The sequence below is a fragment of the Felis catus genome, chromosome F2 (assembly GCF_018350175.1).
Source record: "Felis catus isolate Fca126 chromosome F2, F.catus_Fca126_mat1.0, whole genome shotgun sequence".
Classification (NCBI taxonomy): Eukaryota; Metazoa; Chordata; class Mammalia; order Carnivora; family Felidae; genus Felis; species Felis catus.
Window position 1 is genome coordinate 66,988,067 of NC_058385.1, and position 26,934 is coordinate 67,015,000.

Sequence of the window (26,934 nt, forward strand, 5' to 3'; positions counted from 1 at the left end):
GAGATTTAGGGCAGTCAACCTCAGGCATTTCAGAGAAGCTGGCTCCTATGGCTCATTCTAATTAGAGTTGTCAGCCCAGAAAGCAAACAGGGCAGAGAGGAATCAGACCCTTCCTAGAAAGTAAATAGCATTCATCCTGCTGACTAGGGGCTTGCCCTGTGGGAGACTGACAAAACAAAGTCCATAGAACTGAGTACACTTTGGTCTTTCCTTTTGGGCCTATCCTGGAAAGTTAGGCTCTTCCGGATGTAGCATTTGGAGATTCTCCGAGTCAGTGGGTCTCAGGTCTGTGTATTTGAGGCATAGTGGCTATATCTTAATTTCATAAAATTCCAGTGATCCTAACCCATCCTTTAACTAGTTATCCAACAGAGTTTTTGAGTACCTCCCATGATCTTCCATTCATGCATTTACTCAAGAAAGACTAATGGAAGTTCCACTGAGTGCTGGGTCCTGTGCTAGATTCTATTCTATATGATGGTGAACATCGGATAGATTAGAGAGGGGCTAGCCCTGTGTAGGACTCTTCCGTTTGTCTTTCCAAATCAATTCTCCACCTGTCCTCAGCCCCAGGAGGCTGACCTGTATTGATGCACAGCCCAGGTCCCTTTCCCGATGGGGCGCCCCAGCAGGAAGTTTGAAGGACGGAGGAGTGTGAGCTCAGGATTCATGGTTGGATGTGCCCCTCAACGAAGGGGATGGTGGCTGCTCTTTATAGGGAAGCCAGCTGGACCTGACTTCCTCTCCTTCCAGGTTCTGGTAACTGCTCTCCTCATTTTGGGGTCTTCCAAACAGATACAGTGTGGCTGCTCTGAGCCTCAGGTAGCTGCACAACCCTTTGTGATTTTCCTGTACCCACACCCATGTAAATTACCAAGTCCTCAGATCATTCTGTTCTGGGGGCACCCTCTGTTATCTATTGGGACCTGAGGAGGTACCTGAATTACAAGTTGAGAAAAGTGCTATAAAGAACATAGAAAAAAAAGCGTCTCTGTGGGGTGGGTAACATTGGCCTTGCCTTGCTTTATAGATGAGGACAGCAGGGCTGAGAGAAGATCCTCAAGTTAGGGTGTGGCAGGGCTGGGATTTCCACCCAACCTTTGGGGCCAGGGTTTTGAACTACACCATGCAGAGTCTCTTAGTGCATGAGAGTATTCCACACTGTCTGTTTTTTACCAAAAACCTGGCTGAGAGGTGGTTCCTCAGCTTTGCTACACCTTAGAATCACCTGGGGTCCGTGTGGGGCGGTGCACCTGGGTGGCTCAGCTCAGGTCATGATCTCGTTTGTGAGTTTGAGCCCTGCTGCAGGCTCCGAAGTGGCAGTGTGGAGCCTGCTTGGGATTCTCTGTCTCTCTCTCTCTCAAAATAAATAAACAAACTTTAAAAAGAAAAGGAATCACCTGGGGATTTAAAACATCTTGACATCCAGGTGATATCCCAGATAAATTAAATCAGAATCCCACAGTGGGGGAAGAGATCTAAAGAATATGTTTACTATCTATTCATTTAAATTTTCTAGACACTTGTGCATTCCTTTCCTGTGGCTGCTATAACAAATTACCACAAACTGGGTGGGTTAAAATAACCCACATTAATTTTCTCATAGTAATGGAGGCCGGAAATCAGTATCACTGGGTGGAAATAAAAATATTGGCAGGGCCCCATCCCCTGGGGAGTATCTGATTCCTGCCTCTAGTGTTCTTCTGATGGTTATGATGGGCATCTATCCCACCTCTGCCTGTGATTACATCGCATTCTTCTGTTCCCTGCCTCCCTCTTATAAGGATATATATTATTGCAATTAGGACCCACCTGTATAATCTAGGATAATCTCCTCATCTCAAAATCCTTCATTTAATCACATCTGCAAAGACCCTTTTTCCAAGTAACATTTACAGGTTCTGGAGACTAGGACTCGATATCTTTGGGGACTATGATTCAACCTAGGGCACCTTTCTACTCAAAATTGGCCCTCAGACAGCAGGAACAGATCTACATGGGACATTGCTATTGGAAATGCAGAATCTTGGGCTCCACCCCAGACCTGCTGAATCAGAATCAGCATTTTAACAGCTTCCCAGGTGATTCTTATGCACATTAAATTTTACTGATGAGGTTCAGAGGGAATAAATTACTTGTCTGAAATTCCACTGTGGCAGGGTCATGACTTGAAAGCATGTCTTTGAATTCATACCAGTTTTCTTTCCATAATACCATGCATATAAATCTACTCTTTTTTGGGAATAGAAGACGAATTTACTGTTTAGAAAAGTTAAGGTATGTGCCTGTCTTTTCTGCCAATAAAATGTTAAGTTGCACGCTGGCAGGGACTGTCTGAATGTCTTCACGTACCCCTTATGGTGATTAGCATAGCGCTGGACGGTTGAGGCTCAGATCACCACTGTGGATCATATTTGACAGAGTTTTCTTCCTTGTTTGCTTCTCTAGATGGCCAGGATGAAGCAAAAGCGTCACAGGAGGGGCCTTCACACCAGGAAGGACTGGGAGGAGATTTAATTTATGGTCATGCGTCTGTGACCCCTGTCCCTGCAGCTCCTCCAAAGAGAAGGTACAGTGCTGGTGCAGGCAGTCAGCACACATTTACTGGACACCTCCATGTGCAGGAACCCCTGCAGGCTCTGGGAAACAGAGAATAATAACTGATCTCTGGTCACAGGGCGCCAAAGGTCTAAGGCAGGAAGACAAGAGGTCTGTATGTATTCAGTTTCCTCCATGGCAGTGCTGGCGTCCTGATACTGGTCAGCCTTCAGCAAGCCAGGGTCCCACCTTGACCAACTTCTGCTCTTAAATCCCCTGAGTTAAGGTCTCATAATTCAGCAATGACAGCAACAACAGGAGGCAGACTCAGGAGCTGTCCCTCACCTGCTCTTTAATTCATCAAGGTGCCAGGTGTCTTAGCTCTGTGTTTGTCCCAAATGTTTGTACTACCCGACAAAAAGTCAGGACAAACTGGCCTTCATGCCTGTGATTTGCTCTATCAGTTAGCAATTGATGTGTAACACTCCCAAACTCAGAGGCTTAGTAAAAAATGTGTTGCTCCTTAGGAGTCTGTGGGCTTCTTGGTTAGTTTTACTGGTTCTAGACTGATACACATCCACACTCATGTGTGTGCGTGTGGTCATTTGGTAGCTCTGCTGATTTTAGTTTGAGTGTTGGCTGGTAATAGGCTGGTCTAAGATTGCTTCACCTGGGACCACCGAGCTCCCCTCGATATGGCATTAGATCCTCCAGCAGGCTAGTCTGATCTTGTTCTAATGGTGGTGATGGCAGAGTTCCGGGAGAAGGAGTATGAGTACATAAGGTCTTTTGAGCCCGGGCTTGGAATCAGCATGAGTCATTTCTGCTGCATTCTATTAGCCAGTGCAAGTCTCGAGTCCAGCCCATGTCAGAATGAGGGACAAGTCATAAGGCAAAGAGCATTGTTCCAAGGAAGCTAATACCTGGGGCTATCAATGCCTTCAGTCTACCATATTTGTTTATGTCTATTTCTTACTCATGGTAATTCCTCATGCCATCCCTTCTTTGTCCACTCAGAATTCTTATTGTCAATAAAGCAAATTAGTGCTTCCCTGTATGGCAGACTGAGTTGTTATTACTGGGCCCTACAGGATGGCACACAGTAGATATGTGGGTAGAGGGGGCTGGGAAACAGCTGGAAATCAGAGATGGTGATAGCTGAGAGGATGACTCTTTAAAGGAGACATGAAGTTTGTATGCACATACTCACTGCAGTATCTCCTTCCCCCTTTACTGCACCATGACGACCATGGCCCCCTAAGCTCCCTGACTCAGGATTTCAATTACTTTGAAATATCCTTGAAGGGATCCCTTGCCATTTATTTCACCAGAATAACAGCACCGCATGGAGGAGGGCAGGAGAAAAAGAAATAGGGAGTAGACTTTTCCTTTTTCCCTGGTCAGTGCATTCTCCATCAGTTGAAATTCTACCCACCAGATAGTGCTCATTGACATCCAATCTCTGCAGTGAATTCTTCGTTGCTTACCTGGGCTCTCGGGAACTTCTCTCTTCTCTGAACTCCTATCACTTTTTTTTTTTTTTCTACAACACATTTTACACTTAAGAGTTTTTTCTTGCCATGCTTTGGTCCTCTCTCCCTTGGATAGATTGCTAGCTCTGTAACGGCCAGGATGATGGCTCATTCATCTGTTTTTTTCTCTGAGACCAGCACAGAGCTTTCCCACAGTAAATGATCAATGCGAATTTGCCATTTTATTAATGAACATATATACCTTTTGCTATATACTCTTCCCTACATACATTATCTCCTTTCAGCCTCAGAACAACACTACATGGTAGGAATTATTATGTCCATTTTCAGATGAGGAAATTAAGGGTAACGTCACAAAGTTGGGAAAAATAAATATTTTAATTCAGATCAGTCTGAGTCTAAAGCTTTGGGATTTTTACTAGCCTTCTTTGTTCTCTACTGGACTCAGTTGTAATCGGCAGAAATGGAATGAAGTCAAATGCAAGATGGTATTGTTGGAAAGCAGGAGAATAAAATCCAATAGGAACTCAAGCTCAGTTCATTTCCCACCCGTTGCTGCCTTGGTGACAACAGGGATCCGTCACCTCTTTCTACTGTTATCCGATTTCTAAATGCCCAGGTGTTGCGCATCTGTTTCTGATTCCTTCAGACAGTCCAGATAAATGAAATCCCCTGGAATGTGAAATCTCACTGGCTTGGCATCTGGGTTGCTCCTTCCGATTTTCTCTTTTACCAATTCCTTCAAAAGCAATCACAAAACTCAGGATTCTTTTACCTACTATAAATGGCAAAGGGGTCCTGTGGATAGGATCGGACAGGAAATAAGGGAGATCTTTATGCAGACCCAGCTGTGCTACTGACTTGCTGAGGCATCTGAGTTTCTCATTTTGTAAAACCAAAAATAAATGATACTGATGATCATACGCACAATAAGAGTTGGCTTATTCTCACCAAGCACTGGGTTAAACCTTTACATGCATTATATCATTTAATTGTAGCCATTATCTCATGCGGTAAGTGCTATTATTAGCTTCATTTTTAAGATGGAGTAACTGAGTCATAGAGAGGTTGAGTCACTTGTTCATTTACATTTTATCTCTTCCAGAGATGGAGAGAGAATATGTGATACAGTATAAATAAAAGCACTTAGAAGTACCTGGGGAAATATTATCAAGGCTTATGGATCCCAAGTATGTTCTTATTTAATGAAACCAATACGTTAAACTTTCTTTTAATAGATCAAAACTGTCGACTAAGATCCATGATGGGGAGCTCAGATCCCAAAACTATCAAGTAAGTGACAGTCTGTCCTGTGTCTTCTCGTGTGAATGAACAGCAAGGTCCAGAGTGCATATCTGCTACTTTGTGTTGTAGATTGCCATCACCATCATTGAGGCCCGCCAGCTGGTGGGTGAGAACATTGATCCAGTTGTGATCATTGAGGTTGGGGATGAGAAGAAGCAGAGCACCGTGAAGGAAGGAACCAACAGCCCATTTTACAATGAAGTAAGTCACGGAGGTCACCAGTATCCTCTCCACCAGCACTCCCTGCACTGCCATCTGGGGTATTCTTTAGCCAAATAGAAAAACTGTGTCCCTCCTCACTGCTTCCCACCACTCATCTAAGCCCTGGAAAATTCTTTGAGCTCCTTGCAGACAGCCCCATAGAGTTTCACAAAAAGATCATGGAAAGGAGAGATGAGGAATTCCCACTGATTTTAAATTCATTGCTGTGTTTTCGAAATACCCCATTTTCTTGTCTCTTTTTTTAAAATTTATTCTTATATCTTATATGATGACCTTCATTCACTATAAGGTCTGGTTTTATATTCAATAAATGTATTGAGTGTTGGTTGTAAAGAAGATAAACATTCTTTTTCATGAAAGAGACCCTAGAACTTTCATTATTAATTGTGAAATAGACATGTTGCATCGGAAAGTAAAATAGTCATATTTTTCCAAGCAGTGCAGAAATTGTGGACATCAAAGAGCGGAAAGCATCAAAGAGAGACAGGAGGCTTCTAAGTATTCTACACACTGAATTATTTTTTTTTAATAAAAAGATTACACAGTAAAAAAAGTGGTAAAATATACAGAGTATAAAATGATATATGGTGAAGAATATGCATCCCTCTGATCTTTATCCCTTAACCCCCTTCCTCTTGCCCTAGAGGCAGCCATCCTCACCAGGCATTTGTGTACCCTTCCAGAGATATCCCAGGCATGGATGCGAGTACAAATAAATATTATAACCAAATGGTAGCATTCTGTCCACACTGTCCTGGACCTTGATCTTTTCACAAAGCAATGTATTTTAGATGATATTAGAGGTAATATCAAGACATATAGTTCAGTCTCATTTTCCCCTCATTGGTGTAGTTTCCCATTGCATGGATACACCATAATTTTCCAAACCAGTCAATCTCTCATTGATGGATATTAATTTTTTTCATCTTTCGGCTACTACTTATACTCACATTAATATGGCATAACTGGGGCAAAGAATATGTGTATTAAGAATTTTGAGGGGCACCTGGGTGGCTCAGTCGGTTAAGCGTCCGACTTCGGCTCAGGTCATGATCTCATGGTCTGTGAGTTCGAGCCCTGTGTCGGGCTCTGTGCTGACAGCTCAGAGCCTGGAGCCTGTTTCAGATTCTGTATCTCCCTCTCTCTCTGCCCCTCCCCTATTCATGCTCTGTCTCTCTCTGTCTCAAAAATAAACGTTAAAAAAAAATTTTTGATATCACAAAATGCCCTCAAAGAGGTAATAATTTATACTCCAACTAACAGTGCACAAGAGTGCCTATTTCCCCATAGTCACTTTGATACCACCAATTACGAGAAAAATGCAGCGAACTCTTAATTATTTCCCTAATGGGAATAGTAATTGAAAAGGGAGACCATTGGTAATGAAATCAACAGAAAATGGGCAAATCGGATTTGAGCTGTTAACTGCTTTCCTTGTCATCCATCACTCCTGTCTCTAAGCCTTTTACCATGAGTTGTTTCCTTCCTGTTCTACCCCCAACTCCAGAACAACTTTTAGCATGGATGGGACATGAAATAATGTGTATGAAAATGCTTTAAAACTGCAAAGCTCTACAGGTTTGTTAAATGCTGTAATTAGTATTTTCTTTATGCATACAAGTCCTGGATCTAAATTACATTAAGTTGGGACCAAGTGCAATCAGTAGACACTCAAGTAAAAATATAGAAGTTGAAGTAAAAACTTTTGGTACAGTTGAACTAAAAACCTTTGTTACAGCTTTTGCCTCTAATTTTCAAGCAAAAGGCCATCAGATGTTGAAGGAACCAGTTAATAGTGGCTAGGGAATATTTTCCAGCTATAAAAATGTGTGTGGCTCAAAGGTCTAGGGAACCTGTGTGAGGCAATTGAGTTTGAAATGTGAAATGCAACAGAAAGCAATAAACATTGGAACTAATTTATTGGTCCAAGGAACCCACAGCATCTCATACATCAAAATAAGAAATTTCATCTGGGTTTTCCACATAAAAGAAATTCTGAACAATAAAACTCTTTAAAAGTTTGAGATATATATATATATATATATATATATATATATATATATATATGAAAAACTTCCTGAAATGTCATATGTATTTCCCCATTTTCTTAAACAGAAGACATGGAATGTAATGTGACCTGTCATTGATATCTAAGGACCGCCATTTTGAAGGTCTCTTATTATGGCGTGTGATGGCATTTTTCATTTTCCACATTTTGGTTTTTTGTTTTGCCCTGTAAGAGCAGGCTGTGAGCAGAGAGCTCTCCCATTCCTACTACTCTCCTGTTCATCTCTAAGGTCCTTGTGTTATTTCTCCACAGCGAAGCTCAAAAACATATAAAAAGCAACTTTCTGGCCCTGCCTCCCTCACCCCAACTAGTCCCCCAAAAGACACAACCCACAATGAGACACCATCCCAGTGTTCTAAATCTTAGGAGAATACAACTTCACATTTGGGAGGTGCTCAGTAAAGTTCAAACAGTGAAATATCTAGTACTTGAACCCCTTGTGTGATAACTTCTGGAGAAATAAGCCAAGCTCTCAGGTCCATCAATAACCAGCTGTCTGAATCTAGGCATGTCTTTTATTTTATTTATTTATTTATTTATTTATTTATTTATTTATTTATTTATTTTCAAACGTTTATTTATTTTTGGGACAGAGAGAGACAGAGCATGAACGGGGGAGGGGCAGAGAGAGAGGGAGACACAGAGTCGGAAACAGGCTCCAGGCTCCGAGCCATCAGCCCAGAGCCCGACGCGGGGCTCGAACTCACGGACCGCGAGATCGTGACCTGGCTGAAGTCGGACGCTTAACCGACTGCGCCACCCAGGCGCCCCTAGGCATGTCTTTTAAATCCTTTGGGCTTCAGTCTTCCTTTGTCTGTAGAATATAGAGACTGGTCTAATTTCTTCGACTCTGAAATTAAGCACTTTTTTGGGACGCCTGGGTGGCTCAGTCGGTTAAGCGTCTGACTCTCAATTTTGGCTTAGGTCATGGTCTCACAGTTCGTGAGTTCAAGCCCTGCGTCGAGCTCTGCACTGATATGTCTGTCTCCCTCTCTTTCTGCCCCTCTCCTGCTCTCTCCCTCTCTCTCAAATAAATAAACATTAGAAAAAATAAAATTCAAACACTTTCTTAAAATTAGAAGTCTTCCTTGTCCATAATTTCTTTTCATACTCTTCCTGGTCAATCTTGGGAATATCACAGCAATGTTTGAAACTGCAAAATCCTGAGGAAATTAGATTTTAATCAAGTTCACTCCAAATTAAAACCACATTGAGATATGATTTTTTATCCATCATTATTAATAGGCAAAAAATTTAAGAGAATTGATGATATAAAGGGTTTGCAGGGTTTTGGAGAAATGGTATTTTTGTATGCTGGCAGTGAGAATATAAAATGGCTTGGCCCCTTTGGAAAGAAATTTCACACTATCTATTAGAAATTCACATGCACATAAGCTATAACCCAACAATTCCACTTTTCATGTCCATTTTAGAGGAAAAATCACCTATATCCTGGGCAAGTGTGGGGTAAGAGCATTTTTTTTTTGCATTTGAAAACAAATTAAAAAGAATTTAGGTGACCTTAAATAGGAGATGACCAATCAACTGATGGTATATTCATGCCACTGAGGACCATGCAGCAATTGGTTAGAATGATAGAAATCTACAACTACTCCAGTAATAAGGTTTTTAGATGCAAGTCTGGAATTTATGGTCAAAATGAATTTTATGTTTTATAGTACTTTGTCTTCGACTTCATTGGACCCCAAGTGCATCTTTTTGACAAGATCATCAAAATCTCAGTAAGTGTATCATTGGTGATGGAGGGGCGGGGTGATGGAAAAGATTGTAGGCATTGGGAACTCTCTAGAACAGCTCAGCCTGTGTAGGGGTGAATAGGTTTGGGAGGGGTGAGTGTGGGTTGGTGAGTTCAAAACCAACAGGATAGAACATGAAATAACTAGTGTGGAGGAATTTGGGAAGGAAAACCTCTTCAAGGAAATCCGTGCTTCCTGGAAACAAGCTATAAGCTACGCTCAAGCCATCATGAATTGAATTGTGGAGTTTACTAACGTGGGAATGTGAAATACATGCTTCAACGGCCATCTTTACGATTGCCATTTTGAGTTGATTTCTTTCTTTTTATGAAATGAAATGTGAGTGTCTCTCTCCTGGGATGATATCCACACTAATGATAATTAATCACAGCACTCCCCACTTGTAGTTGGTAATAAATAGAGAAGTAGGAAAAAGCATCAGGAAGGAACCACATATATCAGTGATGCTGGATCAGAGAATGTGATTTGGAGCAAGTGGTTGCCATTAGGCTTCATAGCTGCCTGAGAGTAGACTTTAGGACCTGCTCATGTGGGGTCGTGTCTGCTGCATAGACCCTTCCTCAGCCCTGCGGAGTGAAGCCCTGAGGCAGAATGATCTGCCTCCACAGATCATGTCTAAACACAGCAGAGATAGAGAAGATTCTTGGTCTAGCCAACGATGCCTTACGAAGGGGGTCCACCACACGGAGGGCATGAATGGGAAAGGAAGGTGCCCGTGCTGAAGCCGTACTCGCCCAAATGAGAGAGCTTGGGGGCCAGACGGAACTCACGCCAACCTCATGCCACTCACTGAAGAGACAGAGAGACCAGCGGGTGACAGACTGCATCTATCTCCCCCCTCTGAGAAATCACTACTTCTCCCAAGAAGAGGGTAGCATGGTTATGCATCCCTGAGAGAGGCGGGGTGGGTGGGACAAAGGTTAGTGCTCTCCTCCTAATGGGTCTGAAAGGACAGACCCCGTACTTTGTGACAATGCAAGAAGCGTGGAGAATGGGGAGATGTTTTCCTGCACAGTGACACCAACTCCAATCAGAATTTTAAGATGGCAAAAATTGTCTCAGAGACTTCCTTGCCTGTCCTTGTCACCCACATATTCTATTCTATTCTATTCTATTCTATTCTATTCTATTCTATTCTATTCTATTCATATCACATCATATATTTGATATTATATATATGCACAGTATTATATGTATAACATATGTAAATACTGCATTAAGTCTTAGGTAATAGTGGAATTATTATATTCTCTTTCTCAGGGGCACTTGAAGAATGTGACTCTTGAAGAATGAAAAGTTGTCAAGAGCCAAACATTCTTAATGTGAATTTCAGGCATGAGGACAAGTGTTGCAGAAGATATTTCAGGACCTGGGGCACGGCCTAAGACTTTGTTACATTGCATAGCTCAGGCGACCATCTGTTTGTGAGATGGGCAGTGTAGGTGGGTCCTAAGGAACTGTCTACATTTCAGACAAACAGTGACTAGCTAGATTTTTATACCGTAGCATAGATAAGGGTCATGACTGTCTGTAAGACAGTGGATTTTTAGACCGAGGACCAAAGCTAGTATTGCCTATCTTTGTTCCTCTAGCTTGGAAGAAGAGAATACTTTGGGCTCCCTGGATGACCCTTAGGGACAGACACCAAAGATTTTACAGGGAAAACTCCCTTGGAGGGGAGTGTTTAATACAAGTTTTTGGCTAGTCCATGAACTAAAAGTCAATGTGCCCCAACAACATTGGACACGGGGGACGGAGGAGGGAGTGCAGTAAGCAGGGGCTATTGGGATGGCCAGGCTGTGACAGACCTTGGTGGTGCTAAAGACCATCTTCCCTTGACAAGCGGCCCCTGGCATGCAAGGCCCCAGCAGTCTGTGTGTGCCACTCCCTGAAGTCCTGGTAATCTAATGCTTGACCACACCAGGCTTCCCTGGCCCTAAGCCTGGGTGGATGGATGATTTGAAGAGGCCTCCTGTGTTATTTAAAGACCCTTTAAACAGGCTCTTGCTTCCCATCATCCCATCAAGCCCACAGGGACCCAGATGCCTTTGACCTGAGAAGAGAGCCTGAGTCAGGCTTGTGTTCTTGCTTGGGCCTTTGGGAAGCCACATTAGCAACTGTAAGCATAGGAGGTTTGGAGTGAGCTTTGTATGCGTGGCCTTAAATAACTCCTCCCCTAGAGCCAAGCTGTCTTCGCTTCCCCTCAGTTTTCTTAACTCGCTTGTAAAGTTTGGGCAAGGGAGCAAGGGTGGAAAGGGAGATGGGAAGGGCTATCATTTCTTCATTTCCTGAAGTCCATTGAATTGATTTATTCTTATTGCCTCTGCCAAAGGGGAGCTTAGAAACCACAAAAGTCTCTTATTCATATACATCATTCAGTCAGTGAATCATTCATTAATTCACCGAATGTTTATTGAACACGTATGATGAACAAGGCCATGCATGTGGTGGGTAGGAGAAAGTAGGAAACTGTCTTTGATTTAAGGAACTCAGAATGTCATAGAAGGAAGCCCAGAGGCCATCTAGTCTAACTAGTAGGAGTCCCTCTCACCACCTCCATGACATGGGGTTTTGGTGCACCGCGTGGTTATAGCCAGTGATGGGAGGTCACTATCTCCAGAAAAACCTATTCATTGCCAGAAAGTTCTGTTATAGAAGCCGTCCTTATAGTGAGCTGAGTCTCTCCTTCTGTGACTTGGAAACCACATGGGGAACTTACTCCCTATTATAGATGGCAGGATTTCCAAGATTGGAAAACATTTAAGTTACCATTACCCCTTCTCCACACCCCCAGTTTTCTCTTTTCTGAGTTGAAGGTTCAATTGCTCCTGCTTCTTCAGTAGTTTCCCATTCAGTGTGCCTCCTGGACCCGGTACCAGCTCTGCTGCTTTCCTTTAGAACTTCTGCATCTTGATAGCACCGCATTACAGTGTGTTGCTGTAACCAGCCAGGTACCCTGCTGACTTCTGATCAGATAAAATATTCAGGATGACCACTTCCCTTGTTCTCACGATTGTACTTCTCAAAGCAATATGTGATGAGTTCTCCGAGCAAGCTGTGAGCAGAGTGTTATGGAAGTTTAGGGGAGAAAGAGGACTTTCAGCTGAGGGGGATCAGGGAGGGCTGCTTGGAGGAGGTAATATTTGCTCTAGACATTGAAGGATGGGTAGAGTTTCAATAGGCAGAGATGGGTTGTATTAGAGCTTACTTTGGCTTAAAAAATACTTTCCAAGACAGTGAGATTTGTTAGATGACCTTTGCTAGCTGAAAACCTACCAGGAGGAACAGGTACAGGTGAGATAACTTCTGGCTGCCCTTTTCACTTGATGACCAAATGTCATTGTGCTCCAGATGAGTGAAGGCCAGACAAGCGTCAAGGTCTAGAATCCTCGCTGAGGTATCACGAACCCATTTCACAGATTTATCCTCAAAGAGAAATCTAGTGCGGCCGGACTCACTGCTCCATCTCTCCTCAGGTCTTTCACCACAAGCTGATAGGAAGCATACTGATCGGTTCCTTCAAAGTAGACCTGGGGACTGTGTACAACCAACCTGGTAAGAAAGCGTTGCTTCCCCATCTCTCCCTTACTCATCTCCAGTTTACCACACCTGGAGGTCAACTCATTCATTTGCCCATCCACTGACCCATTCATTCAACAGTATGACACTGACCCATTCATTGAACAGTATGACACTGACCCATTCATTCAACAGTATCAACGCCTATTACACAATCGGAGCAACACCTGGCCCTTTTCCTCAAAGTTCACAGTCTAATTGCAAAATTGTCTTTTATGTCCATATTTCTGAGTTCTCCCGCCAACAAATTCGATCTCATTTACTGCTGTGCGGCAGACACAGGAAAGGTGACACACAGGAGTTTCACATTTGGACTCCGGAGCCAGATGGCATAGCTTCAACTTTTTTTTTTAACGTTTATTCATTTTTGGGAGACAGAGAAGGAGCGTGAGCAGGGGAGGGACAGAGAGAGAGAAAGAGAGGGAGACACAGAATCTGAAGCAGGCTTCAGGCTCTGAGCTGTCAGCACAGAGCCTGATGCGGGGCTCAAACCCACGAACTGCGAGATCATGATCTGAGCCAAAGTCGGACACTTAAATGACTGAGCCACGTTGGCACCCCTATGGAGCCAGATGGCTTGGCTTCAAATTCCACCCTGCTGTTTCTGGTTGTGCAACCTTGGGCAAATGACTTGACTTCTCTGCACCTCAGTTTTCTCAACTGAGAAAATGAAGATAAAAATAGTGCCTCCTTTCTGGGGTTGTTGCATGCCATATAAGGATTTGCTATGATAATCCTTATCCCTGATTTATAGAAAGTAAAACTCAGAGAAGGCAGGTAATTTGTCCAAGGTCGGGAGTGGATAAGTAACTGGGCCATCAACAAATACAGATCTTTTCTTACAAGGCCCCTTCTCTTCAAAAGTAGTTGCAACTGACATGAGGCCAGGGGGCCAGGCCTTGGGAGAGCAGTGGGTTAATATGTTAAGGGGTGCTTCAGGCTGTGAGGAACAGGAGGGCTCACAACCCACAGTGGCTACTCAGCTTCTTTACCACCTGCTGACATGTGGAAATGTGCATTCTGTATTGGCAGATCTAACGGTTTTTTTCAGATAAGCCAGAAGTCTAGATTTTGTAAGAGATTTTAAAGTTTGGATTGACAGTGTAGGCCAAACAAAAAGATCCATGAGTCACATTTACAGCCTGTGAAATAGTACTGACTTCTCTACTCCATTCATGTCCTGTCATAGCCGTTCATAGCCTGTCAAAGCTAGGAACCTGTCCAGGCAATTAGCACTGGGTTGGAGGCTTTCCAAATACCTGTGGCAGGTTGGAGAGAAAGACAGAGAAGAAGGTGGGAACAAAAGGAGAGGAAGGAAGGAGGGGAGGAGCGGAAGGAGGCAGCACGAGGCTGGGGAATACCCTGATGAGCTGCCCCCTCCAGGGAACAGAGCTTGGGAGGCCTTGCGTGTGGGATGGAACTGGCTGCACCTGCTGGGTCCGGCCGTGCAGGGTATCTGAGCTGTCAGGACGCTTTTACAGGTCATCAGTTCTGTGACAAGTGGGCCCTGCTCACAGACCCTGGCGACATCAGGACGGGCATGAAGGGGTACCTGAAGTGTGACATCAGCGTGACTGGGAGAGGCGACATCTTAAAGACCAACCCCAAAACCTCCGATGCCGAGGAGCAAATAGAAAAGTGAGGCGGGTCCATCCAGGGCCACTCAAGACAAATGAATGATATGCCCGAAGTTGATCTGTCTTTCCCCTCCCTCCCTCCCTTTCCTGGTGGGTACATGAGAATTGCCAAATTCGTGCCTTGTCCACCTGGGATTCTACTCTCTCAGAGGCACCAAGATGTGTCTTATCAGCAGTGTCACTAGCCTTTGGGAGATCAGCTTCTAGGACAAGGACAGCCTGTCTCCCCATAGAGATAAACTGTTCTTGAGTTTATCCTATTTATCTGGATTTGGTTGATTTTTCTTTGAAGGAATTATACTTTCAACCACTGGTTTATGAAATGGGAAGACTTAATGCACTTCTTTTAAGGTGCGGTGTGGAAGATGGTGTTTACTCTATAATTCGAGGACTGGAATGAGTTTGCATTCACTGTTTTCATATCCTTTGCTGACACTTACACCACAAAGAAAACTCATTTTAGCGACGAATCCTGATCTTTTCAGTATTTTCTCCTATATCAGGATCCTTCTTTCTACATCCAGATTGCTTCCACTTTTTCTGTTCTTTCAAGTGAGAGAGCTTTTTATTTTTTGTTTTTGTTCCCCCTCAAGGAACCTCTTGATCCCTCAAGGGTTTCCATCAGAGAGACCCTGGGCCAGATTCTATGTGAGACTCTACAAAGCAGAGGGGTTGCCTAAAATGAACTCCAGCATCATGGCGAACGTCACCAAAGCATTTGTGGGTGACAATAAGGACCTTGTGGACCCCTTCGTGGAGGTCTCCTTTGCTGGGCAGATGGTAAGGAAACATCGTCACCAACAACGGCAAACCCAGGCCAGAGCTCCACTCTTTCCCCAGGACATTTCTAGTCAAATGAAATTAAGTTAAAATAAAAATTAGGAAGTGCCCTGCGAGAGAAAGCTTGTCACAAAAGGCATTGAATCATGTGGCAGGTAAGTGGGAGGGTGACCCACTTACTCTCTATTTGAGATCATAGAGAGGAACTATGGGGTATTATGGTTTAGGGCCTAGGCAGACAGACCTCCTTCCTCACCTCTGGCTACTTCTTCGAGCTGTTACCCAGGCTCTGTAGCATTGCCATCTGCCTCCCAACCTGCCCCCCGGGCTTCCCGAGTAGTCCTCGTCCTCTGTAAGCCTGGACATCTCTGTTCTCTGTTGTTCCCTACTCAAGAGCCATTGGAAGTACCAGGGCCTAAGCACATGGTCACAGCTTAATCCTTGTTGGCTGGACGTTGAAGCTTCAGCTGGCACATATGGTGTCTCTATCCTTACAATATATGCTACCCTAACCCTCCTCTTGGCAGGGTGAACACTGGAGTATTTTTTACCTGAACCCCTTGACAGTCCTATAGAACGTCGCCTCCATTTTTATGACGAGGAAACTGAGGTCCAGATGGGGGAAGTGCACAAAGCCCTTATAAAAGCCTTTTTATAAGACACAAACTCAGGATCTAACTATATCTGCTGCATTCCTAGAGATGCAGGGAACAAGTTATGTTCATAACATGCACGTTGGCTTGATCTTGTAATCTTGTGATTACAAGGACTTCCCAGAGGCCAGGACCCACCATTACTCCCTTTGTCCCTGATGCCTGGCATGGTGTCTGGTGCGGGGTAGGATGTCAGCACAGTATTCCTCCCTTATCTGTGGTTTTGCTTTCTGTGGTTTCAGTTACCCATGGTCTACCATGGCCTGAAATTATTAAATGGAAAATTCCAGAAATAAATGATCAATGAGTTTTAAATTGCACAGTATTCCAAATAGCGTGTTGAAATTTCACGCTATCCTGCCCCATCCTACCCAGATGTGAATCATCCCTTTGTCCGGTGTATCCACACTGTCTATTGTTGGTCACTTAGTAGCTGGCCACGTTATCAGGTCCACTGTGGTGTTATGGCAGTACTTGAGGTCAAATAGCCTTATATTACTTAATAATGGCCCTTGGATGCAGGAACAGTGATCCTGGCAATTCGGATACACCAAAGAGAAGCTATAAAGTGTTTAAGCGAAAGTTGAAAGTTCTTGACTTAATACTAAAAGGAAAGAAATCGTATGCTGAAGTTGCTAAGATCTATGTTAAACTTTTATTAGGGTATATTGTTTTAATTGTTCTATTTTATTACCAGTTATTGTTGGTAATCCCTTACCGTGCCTTATTTATAAATTAAACTTTATCATAGGTATGTACATAAAGGAAAAAGAGTGCATCTCAGGTTCTGTCTGTGGGTTCAGGCATCCACCGGTGTCTTGGAATCCATTCCCCTGTGGGTAAGGGGAGGCTACTATAATGTTCCTGGGTACAACATATTTCCATGGGTATCGGGTGGAAGCAGTTTCATTATGTCTGGCAACTTGGTTTGCCAGTTGGCTTGAAGTCAGGTCAGGTCAGTGACATCTTTCATTTCCTTCAACAGCTCACGTCCTGCTCGCTTTGTTTTTAGGGGCGAACTACAGTGCAGAAGAACTGTGCTGATCCTGTGTGGCACGAACAGGTGGTCTTCAAGGAAATGTTCCCTCCTTTGTGTCGGAGGGTAAAACTCCAGGTGTGGGATGAAGGCAGCATGAATGATGTCGCACTGGCCACCCATTTCATCGACCTGAAGAAAATCTCCAGTGAACAGGACGGAGATAGAGGTAAAGCCTCATCTGTCTGACTTGGAAATGAGGCCACAAAATAATTGGTTTGAAGCCCTCGTCCTTAAAACAAGAGGATTGGAGCAGGGAGCGTGGTAGGCACTTGTAAGCTCTGTGTGGTTTGTGGTGTGGGTTTAGGGCAGTAGGTCGAGCTGGGCTGTGGGAGCCAGGAGGCTTGGTCCTGGTCCCAGGTCTTCCACGAACATTGCTGTGTGGCCTTGAGGAGTCACTCCCTCTCTTTGGGCCTTAGGTATCTTAAATGAAAAATGAAGGGTTTAGATTAGATCAGATGTTGACAGGCTATGGTCCATGGGCCACATCCAGCCTGCCAAATATCTTTGTGTGGCTCACAAGCTAAGAATGGTTTTAACGTGTTTAAATGGTCCCAAAATACTGTGCCCCCAGCTCAGTGATAGGAGCGCATGGTCAGGAGTATTGCAGGAAGGTGCTGCTGACTGTGCATTGAGAAAGCCAGGGAGGGAATAGAGAGTCCCAGCTAATCCATCAGTCAGGAGAAAGGACTTCTACTCTTTATTTGCAAAACCTAAATGAGCCGGTGATAACTTTCTAAATATCTCCCCAAACCCCTCCATACTTATAATCCCAAGGCAATCTTTCTCTGCATTACATATCTGTATTAATTGATAAATATACTTATGCACGTATATGTCTGTGTATGTGTATATATGCACGTATATACGGAAGGCTTAGCTTAAGCAGAAGACAAGGTTTACATGGTGTTTTTTTTTTGCCAGTCACAATGTGACACCATAGAAGAGCCTCAATAAATACCCATTGTTTAAGTCTCCATATCCTGGAAGGGTTTGCCACGGGATTGTTTTATGCAGAACACACACCCCGCCCACCTTCAGAATTTCTCAACTCGACGTTAACATGTTTTACTCCAACTTTCCAGAAACATCTTGATGGTATTCAAAGACAGGTATAAAAGTGTTTTCAAAATTAGACATCAGGGGCCATAAAATCTTTTTATCCCTTTTAACACAATATCTCTGCTTCTTAAAATTGACCCTCCTTTGGGATAAAATCTCTCTCTCTCTGCCTGATTCCTCTCCATGCCTCATCAGCCTGTTTTATTTGTTCTTGAAACGCAAGGTAAATCTCTTTCTTAGCACTTACAGATATTTACCGTTTAATACTCCTTTCTGCTCTGTTCTCCGCTGGGCTCTGTGTTTAGCACCCACACAGTGTGCCCGGCACATGTTAGGAGTCAATAAATATTAGATGAGTGAATGAACCGACAGCGATGCATGTGGGCATTCATAGTATCATTACAGCTGTGAACACGTTTAAACATGTGCATGCAAGGACTAGAAAGAAATACAGCAAATATAGCAAAATGGCAATTGTGGCTCTTTGGGGGATGGGATATTCTATAAATATTTTCTCTTGTCTTTTCTGTATATTTTACATTCTACACAGGCATGCACAATGTTCATAAAGCAAGAAATAATCAACTTGCTTTACCGGGCAACTAAAGCTTGGTTTTTGTAGGCTTTCTACCGACCTTTGGACCTGCCTGGATTAACCTGTATGGCTCACCCAGGAACCACAGTCTGATGGATGACTACCAGGAACTGAATGAAGGCTTTGGAGAAGGTGTGTCGTTCAGGGGCAGAATCTTGGTGGAAATTGCTGTGGAGATCCTCTCAGGAGGGGCACAGGAATCTAAGTTTTCCAAGGCATTCAAGGAGCTCAAGTCGTCTTCTAAGGACAAAGACTCCAAGTCTTCCAAAGGCTCCAGTAAAGACAAGGATGATAAGACCGATGGTGGAAAATCCCAGCAGGCTTCAGACAAGACCAACTCAACAGAGGTCGAGGTGGAAACTTTCGATGCACCCCCTGAGGTAGGTCTGAGCACTGCCCTTGTGAGGTGGAGCCCAGAGTGGAAGCATCACCGGCCAACTGTTCCCATGGGCTCCCAAAGGCATGTGCAGGTCTCCTTCTGCAATCCGCTGCCTCTTCCTGATACGTCCCAGTCATCTGCTCGTGATAAGTTCCTCCAGTGTCCCCCCAACACACAGATTCCAATGGGAACCAAACGAAAGGGAAATAAAAGTGTTCTAGGAGACCTGGTGGAAGTAGGTGGTGGGGGGATGGACTGAGCTCCACACATGACCTCATTTTGTTTCGTTTGTTAGAATAGCATATGCTCTGGTTGTGAGGCATTGTGGGACAGGGAATGAAGAAGAGGAAGAGTGGGTGACAAGTTGGGATACAAGAACTTGAGAAACCTATTGCCCTGCCCAAGCCTGGGCGGGGGGGGGGGGGGTGGTGGGCAGGAATCACAATTCAAAGGAATGCTTATTTCTGTGTATTACTCAATATTAAGCATGTTAGCATTTTTTCCAGCCTGCTTCTGTATGATGCGAAAGAGATCTGGGTCACCAAGATGAATACTAACTATGAATATCCCCTCAACTGTTTAGATTAGTAAGAGTAATTTTTGGTTAAGCAAATGAAGGAACTTGTGTTTTGTTAGTAGCAGAAGTGAGTAGATTCCAGCTCTCAACTTGGATGATCTACCTCTGGGGGTGTATCTCTCAGGTCAACCAGACACTCACTTTGGGTGGGGAAGACAGGTGATGGGGTGAGCCCAGTGCTCACCTTACCAACATGGTGAGGTCACCTTCTTATATCATCTTCTTGTTTAGTTCACCAGGGTCCTGAGCTCTTCTCTCCCTTGCTGCAGCCACGCTCTCATTGCATACCTGGACAAATGAGATCCCATGATTCTGGTTTTTCCAACGTATCCTCATCACTATCATCAAAGCTTATCTCCCTATGCCAAGCTTTCACAGAGCATAGCTAATCTAACAGATGATGTGCTCCTTTTTTTAAATTGTGTAAACACGTACTGAGTAGCTTCTTGTTTAAACGTCATCCTCAATATTGGTAGGAATACATGTAGAGTCCGACTCCATGGAAATTATGATACAGAAGGGGAGGTAAGATATACAAAATAAACGTACAGGAAATAAAAAGTGATATGTGCAATAATGAGCTACAGGTAAAGTGCTGTTATTTCCTGGAGTGAGTGAAGTATAATAATTAAAATGCTGGGTTCCCAAGCAAGACAGCGGGATTTTAGATGTGGCCGAGTGGCGCAGCCTCTGGAGAAACATTGCCTCTGAATCTTCGGGCAAGTGACTTGAGCTCCTTCTGCTTATTTCCGATAATAACCTCTACTTCATAGGCTCAGTGAGCATTTAATGATTTAACATATGCAAAGTTCTAAGAACACAGCCTGGCACGTAGTAAGTGCTCAATAAATATTAGGCATATTTGGTAACTTTGAGCAGGTATTTTAACCTTTCAGACTGCATTGTCCTCCTATTTACGCAAGTAGAATAAAAGCATCTCCCTCTTAGGGTGGTTATGAGAATTATATGAGATAGTAGGTAAAAGTCTTAATACCACATTTGACACGTATTAAGAGCTCAGTAAACATGACCGTCATCATTTTTTCCAGCTCAGGAATCAAGGTATGCTTCCAAAAGAAAGGACCGTTTGAGTTAGACTAAGAGATGGATTAAGAGATTAATTCTTGGATTAAGAGATGAATTCTGTCTGTCGATGTACCATGAGTACCATTTTTTGTGACGTTTGCGTGTATAGGCTTTATACAAGGTGCTCCATGTGGATGGTCTCATTTCTGCCTCTGTAGGTCCTATGACAAAGTTGGTTTCACGGACAGGGAAAATGACACCCAGGCAGTGGACATGACTTGCCTGAAGTCAACCAGCTAGGAAGGAAGTAGCAGGGTTGGGATTTGAAGAAGGGTTTATCTGGCTAAGGAGGCTGCCATCCCTTTTCCAGTCTACATGGCTTACGTTCCCACCGGGTCTCCAAATTCTTTTTAACCTCCTCCCAGAGGGTAAACTTGGCCCCAGGAAGGTGAGATATGTGGCTCTATTATAACCAGTGGATACAATGGCAGCAGGTGGGAGGGGTGTGTGCTTTGTGACTAAGATCCAACATGGGGCCCCCACCCTGTCCAACATTTTCTGGTCAGTAGAAACATTTCCTCCTAAGCCCAACAGCAAGGAGGCTCCTGTGTGAAGGAAGGATCACCCTTTGAGACCTGTTGGCTCTCTGTGGGACAGGGTTCAGGGCTCTTGACTGAATGGGGCTCTTCAGCTCTAAAGCCACAACTGCTTCTTTTCCTTGGACGAACCTTATTGGTTTTCCATGGAATGTAACAAATCCAGCTGCGAAACCAGGAAGCCCAGACTGTACAGCACTACATTCAGCCTCTTTGCTCAGAAACGTGATGCTGTGTCTTAGCTACATCTGCTCCCTGAACCATCAACTTGTTCCACATCAACAGGGGTCCTCTCCAGACCGTGTGGTTACCTTGGCATGGCTCCTGTCTTGTGACCTGTCATGGTCCTCTCTTCCACAATGTAGGCTCCTTGAGGGCAGTCTTGGTGGAGACCAGACCTCAAATCTTGGCTGGCTTTAACTTGCTGTGTGACCTGGGGAAGCCCCTTAGTCTCTCTGAGCTTTAGTTTATTTGGATAGAAGGCAGTTGGATCAGATGAACTCTAAAGCCCTTTTCAGTGGAAAAGCAGCTGTGATCCCGGGACTGAGCACCCTCATGCCAGGAATTGCAGTGCTGATAGCTCGTCCTGGATGCACTGGATTGGCTGATGCTCGCGCGAGTACCTAGCCCTCCCGTCTCTTTCGTTTGGGCTTGTGTTGTTTGGGGAGTAAGGTCTGTCTTTGAGCAGCACCAAGGCGTTGGGTTAGCACATGTCGGAGCCCCAAGCGCACTGGGTCTGTGATCGGAATACTTGGGAAAGTCACTAAACCTAACCTTAAGTTTAGTTTCCTCAGTTTCCTTACCTATAAAATGGGAATGATCCAGATTTTGACCTCTCGAGGTTCTGAAGAGGAAAAAACATAATGTATGTTGTCATCCTGTATAATCCATAAAAAGATGCTCCAATGTGAAGGTCTGATCCTGTGACTCTGTTTTCTAAACGGCTGTTCGCCTGAAGGTGATTTCAGACCTGTGTTTTAACAATAGCACCACAGAAAGATGCACATACCAACCTTTGCCTTTAAAATAAAAAAAAAAAAAGATTTTAATCACAAGGTAGGAGCTCAGAAGGCTGAGATTACATCGTTGTAGATAAATGGCTGGATTTGGATGTGTGATTTGTAGGTCCTGGTTCCTGCCTGTCTGATTAGTAGGGAAATGATGTGCCATTTCAGGCTAACATTGACATTAAGAAAATGCCTGAAATGCCTACAAATCACCCTGGACCAGTTAACATCACTAATTCAGCTTACTGGTAATAAAAAAAAAATAGATCCAGGCCTGTATAATATTTTTTTCTTTCTATAGATTATACCAGAAAAATATGAGGAATTTTTACTCTTTGGAGCATTTTTTGAAGCTACCATGATTGACCGGAGGATTGGAGATAAACCCATTAGCTTTGAAGTTTCTATTGGTAAGTACAAATACATGCAGTGCTTGGCACATGGCATTGACTTTATACCTATTTCTTGAATAAATGAGCTAGTGTCTTACATGGAGATGATAGAATTCTGGTGGAAGTTTGCATCTCAGAAAGAAATGAATAATTCTTCATTTAGCGTCAATATGTAAGGGATAGATTTATTTTCATACTTTAATAAAAGGACTAAGAGTATAGTTTGGATTCAGACAGACTTGGATTACTAATCTTGGTTCCATTACGCCTAGGCTCACTTAATTTCTCTGAGTCTCAGTTTCTTCATCTATAAAATGGGAATAATAATTCCTCATAGAGCTATTGCAAGAGTATAGTGAGTTAATACATGCCAAGTCCTGTGCGTATTGTAGTTGCTTTTATTGTAACTCTCAAAGATCTTCCTGGATTGATGCACATCTGGGAAAAGCTTTCCAGGAAAGAGCATTCTATGAGAGAATGGCTTGATTCATATTGGGAGCATCTCCTTTACAGGAGCAGAAGAAAGTGGAGATGGAATCCAGGTAACTTGTGACTTGAGTAGTTTTTGCAAAAGAGAACATAAGATGGATGAAGGTGATGGCTCGTCGTCATTGTCAATCTCATTTGTTTGGTCTGACTGTCATTCTTCCCACCTTCATACTGAGATCTTACTTCTCTGCCCTGCAAGGATATGACTGTGGATCCCCTAGGCCAAGTAGCCTGATTCTGCTTGTTGATACCTGGCCTCTCTCCCCTTGCTGCTGCCTCTATAGGTAATTTTGGGAACCTGCTTGATGGAGGGTCCCATCATGGGAGTAAGAAGAAGTCAGCAGAATCAGCTCAAGAAGACATCCTCCCATTGCTGCATGAAGGAGAAGGGGGTGCAGCCCATAATGGTGCCATCCCTATGGTCTCCACCACTCACCCAGAGAAGCCACTTGTGACAGAAGGGAACAGGTAGGGGACACAGCAGGGCAGAGCATCCAGGGTTCTGACAGTGGGAGTCCGACCTGTTTCTGGGACTGTTTGATTCAGTTCTTCCCTAAGATCAGAAACATCATTATTATTTTTTTTAAATCTCAGTTATGGGAGCAAGGCACAGGCAAGGGCAACATGGTCAGTGTCACTGTACTGAATCTTTCGTGACATGTTGACAACTCTCCAAATGCCACATCCAGGTAATTCATCTAAGGGCAGGACGATGATGATGATTGTCATATCTATAACTGTGAAGCATAACCAGGTAGGAAGGTCAGAATTTAACATTTCAATCCAAATCCTGTTAACAGTTACTATACTCATCTGAACTCTGTGCTATTATGTATATTTATTTTTGACAGAGAGAGAGAGACAGAGCATGAACAGGGGAGGGTCAGAGAGAGAGGGAGACACAGAATCTGAAGCAGGCTCCAGGCTCCGAGCTGTCAGCACAGAGCCGGACGCGGGGCTTGAACTCACAGATCGCGAGATCATGACCTGAGCTGAAGTCAGATGCTCAACCGACTGAGTCATCCAGGTGCCCCCATGAGCTCTGTGTTATTATGTAAACTCAACTCAGTGGGATTATTGGATACATCATTTCTTATCTTGTTTCTGCCACAGTCAGACTGAAGAACTCAAAAAACAACTGTCAGCCACCAAAAAAAAAAAAAAAGACCATTTCAGAAAGCAGCTGGGGCATCTCCATGCACACTCACTGATCTTTAACCCACATAAACTTTCAGCATGCAAAGAGAAGTAAAATTCTAGAATTCTGTTGGAAGAAAGTGGTGTCGAGCACCAACCAAGTGATTTGTGAGAGGAAGGGGAAGTCACACACAGCGAGAATCTTCTGCGTTCTGAGCCTTGGGCCGTGAGGGAGAGCTTTAGGATCTTATCGGGTTCTCCTGAGAGAACATAGTACCCCCCCTTTGCCCGTGAGGAGATTGGAACATTGCTGGCGCTCATCACTCTCTCTGCTCTTCCCGACCTAGACACGGCTTTCCGAGCACTGTCAGGATCACAAGGACTCCACGTTTCCCCAGACGGCCCTCTTCCCTGAGCAGCAGATCCAGACACCCTCCACTTGGGTGTCCCAAAGTTGTTCACCAGGCTCATGGCCTTCACAGACAACTTGGCTGCTCTTCCTGTCTTTCCCATCTCATGGACTGGTCGTCCCGCTCTCTGAGTCCTCTGAACCACCAATCAGAGAGTTATCAGCTGTCCTCTTCCCCTTCCTTCCCGCATCTAGTCAGCAATGAAGTCTGGTAAAGTTTGGCTCTCAAGGATTTCTCGTATCGATTGTCATCTCTTTAATTTTGGCCATTGGCATCTTTGACCCGGATTATCCTATAAATCTCCAACCTGGCTTGGATCTTTAAGAAATTCACCAGACTCTGTCAGAGCCAGTTACTCCCTGAACTGACATCATTCATCGGCTGCCTGTGGCTTTCAGGGTTATTTTCAGAGGCCACAGCTTGTTGCCTCAATCCCCATCTACTTCTCTACCACCGTCTCCAGTCACGCCCCAAACTCCGCCTTTCCTCCGGCCACACTATGTCTCTGATGGTTCTCCACATGTGTCCTGCTGTTTGCTGCTTCTGGGCCTGTGAGGATGGTCTTCCCGCTGCCAGGCAATAAGGCCTCTCCTCAGAACTGTTGGCTCCTGTTACCCTTCAAGGCGAAGCCCACATTCCCTTCCCTGAATCCCAAGTCTGATTTGGATTTCTAGACTCCCCTCCACCAAGCACCAATCACATTGCATTAAGACGTTTTTACTTGTCTGTCTCCCTATTAGACTGTGGACACTCTGAGGGCAGGGACCGTGTCTTATTTACCTGTGTATCTGCTCCTTTCTAAAGCCTGGAACACAGTAAATCTTCATAAATGTTTTGGAATGAGTTAAGCAATTACTATACCTGGGTTTGCTACAAGGTACTATGGAGGCAGAGAGAGGAGGCAGGTAACTTACTTTCCCTGGGGAGGAGGTGAGGAGTTGAAAAAGGGCACAGCAAAGGTGACATCCTAAAAGGTGAGAAGGGGTTTAAGCAGTGAAAAGAGACTATTTGGGACAAAAGTAAAAATAATCTTAATTATTCATCCCCTCATTTTTAAGTGTGCCCTGTATTTTCTAAATCCTGTCCCTCCCATGGACCACCTTCTTTGGGATGTTTTTTTGCTCTCTGGCAGGCATAGTTAGTTGTAAACCCTCCTTTCCACACACCAACAAGGATCCCAAACTTGGGATGGACTTTGATGGCTTCTCTGTCTATTCTCAGAACTGAGGAGATCAATGAGTGGGTCCTATAACTGGATCTGCAACTCAGGGAAACGTTTCTGAAATACTCAGAGGCACTCTGCATCCTTTCACTGGAACCAGGCAGTAAAAACCTCCCCACCTCGTTGAACTAGACCATTGGTGACTATGGGTGAGAATGTCAGGAGATCTAATGTGAGAATGGTTTGGGAGGAGATGAGAAGTCTCAAGGCACCCTTGGATGGACTTTATATTAGTGCTGGCCAGCGGGATCAAGGAGACCCAAATGAATCATGCTGATGTTTCCTGGGCTTTCTGTCTCTCAGAAATATTCCTCAGTCACTATATTGAGGCTCTGCCTACCTAGTGGCAAACCAGGGTGGCAGTAGCTAAATTGAAAGACCCTGTGTCTACACCACACCCATATGTGCGTGCACACACACATGCTTGCACATGCACACGGTCACGCAATTGATTTGTGTGTTGCCTTCATTAAAATAAATTAAACTCCTTGTGCTTGGTCTGGGCTTTCCAGTTTTAGAAAGCACATGCATTCACCTACAATTTATGTATTAGGCTGGAGTTCAGGAATGAGACGAGAGCACAGGACATCCCATGGCAGTTCACCATCTCCTTCTCAGGGCTCTGGGGCTACCCTTGCCCAAAGTCACAAGCCTGGTCTGGTGTCAGAGCAGCCATTCAAACTGGCAGCCTTCTCTTTCCACTGGCAGCACGGTGCCCTCATGGTGCCCTCCCATCTGCTGTGCTCCATCTGTACTGTTTGCCAGAGACCACAGCATCGCAGTCCCAGACCCAGTAAGGCTAGGAGGACTCTGGGAATCAAAGAGGAGAAGGCCCTGAACATCATTAGCACAAAATAATCTGAACCACAGAAACCTTGGAACAAAGGACAGAATCTGGGTGAGAATGTATTTCGTAGGATTCTTGGTGCAGTAATTTTAAAGGAGATGAAAGC

The 26,934-nt window shown here is 44.1% G+C and overlaps 1 protein-coding gene across 3 annotated transcripts in view; it reads left to right on the forward strand.

The window, feature by feature from the left end:
• The window catches only part of FER1L6 (fer-1 like family member 6), a 156,156-nt gene that overhangs the window by 38,414 nt on the left and 90,808 nt on the right, over positions 1–26,934 (forward strand). For all 3 annotated transcript variants that reach the window (XM_045049833.1, XM_045049834.1, XM_045049835.1), the window contains exons 3-13: positions 2,449–2,569; positions 5,270–5,324; positions 5,406–5,537; positions 9,306–9,368; positions 12,881–12,959; positions 14,465–14,621; positions 15,214–15,400; positions 17,066–17,258; positions 18,774–19,126; positions 22,633–22,741; positions 23,497–23,680. In XM_045049833.1, the coding sequence (XP_044905768.1) occupies positions 2,449–2,569; positions 5,270–5,324; positions 5,406–5,537; positions 9,306–9,368; positions 12,881–12,959; positions 14,465–14,621; positions 15,214–15,400; positions 17,066–17,258; positions 18,774–19,126; positions 22,633–22,741; positions 23,497–23,680 (1,633 nt within the window). The remainder of the gene's footprint in view (positions 1–2,448; positions 2,570–5,269; positions 5,325–5,405; positions 5,538–9,305; positions 9,369–12,880; positions 12,960–14,464; positions 14,622–15,213; positions 15,401–17,065; positions 17,259–18,773; positions 19,127–22,632; positions 22,742–23,496; positions 23,681–26,934) is intronic.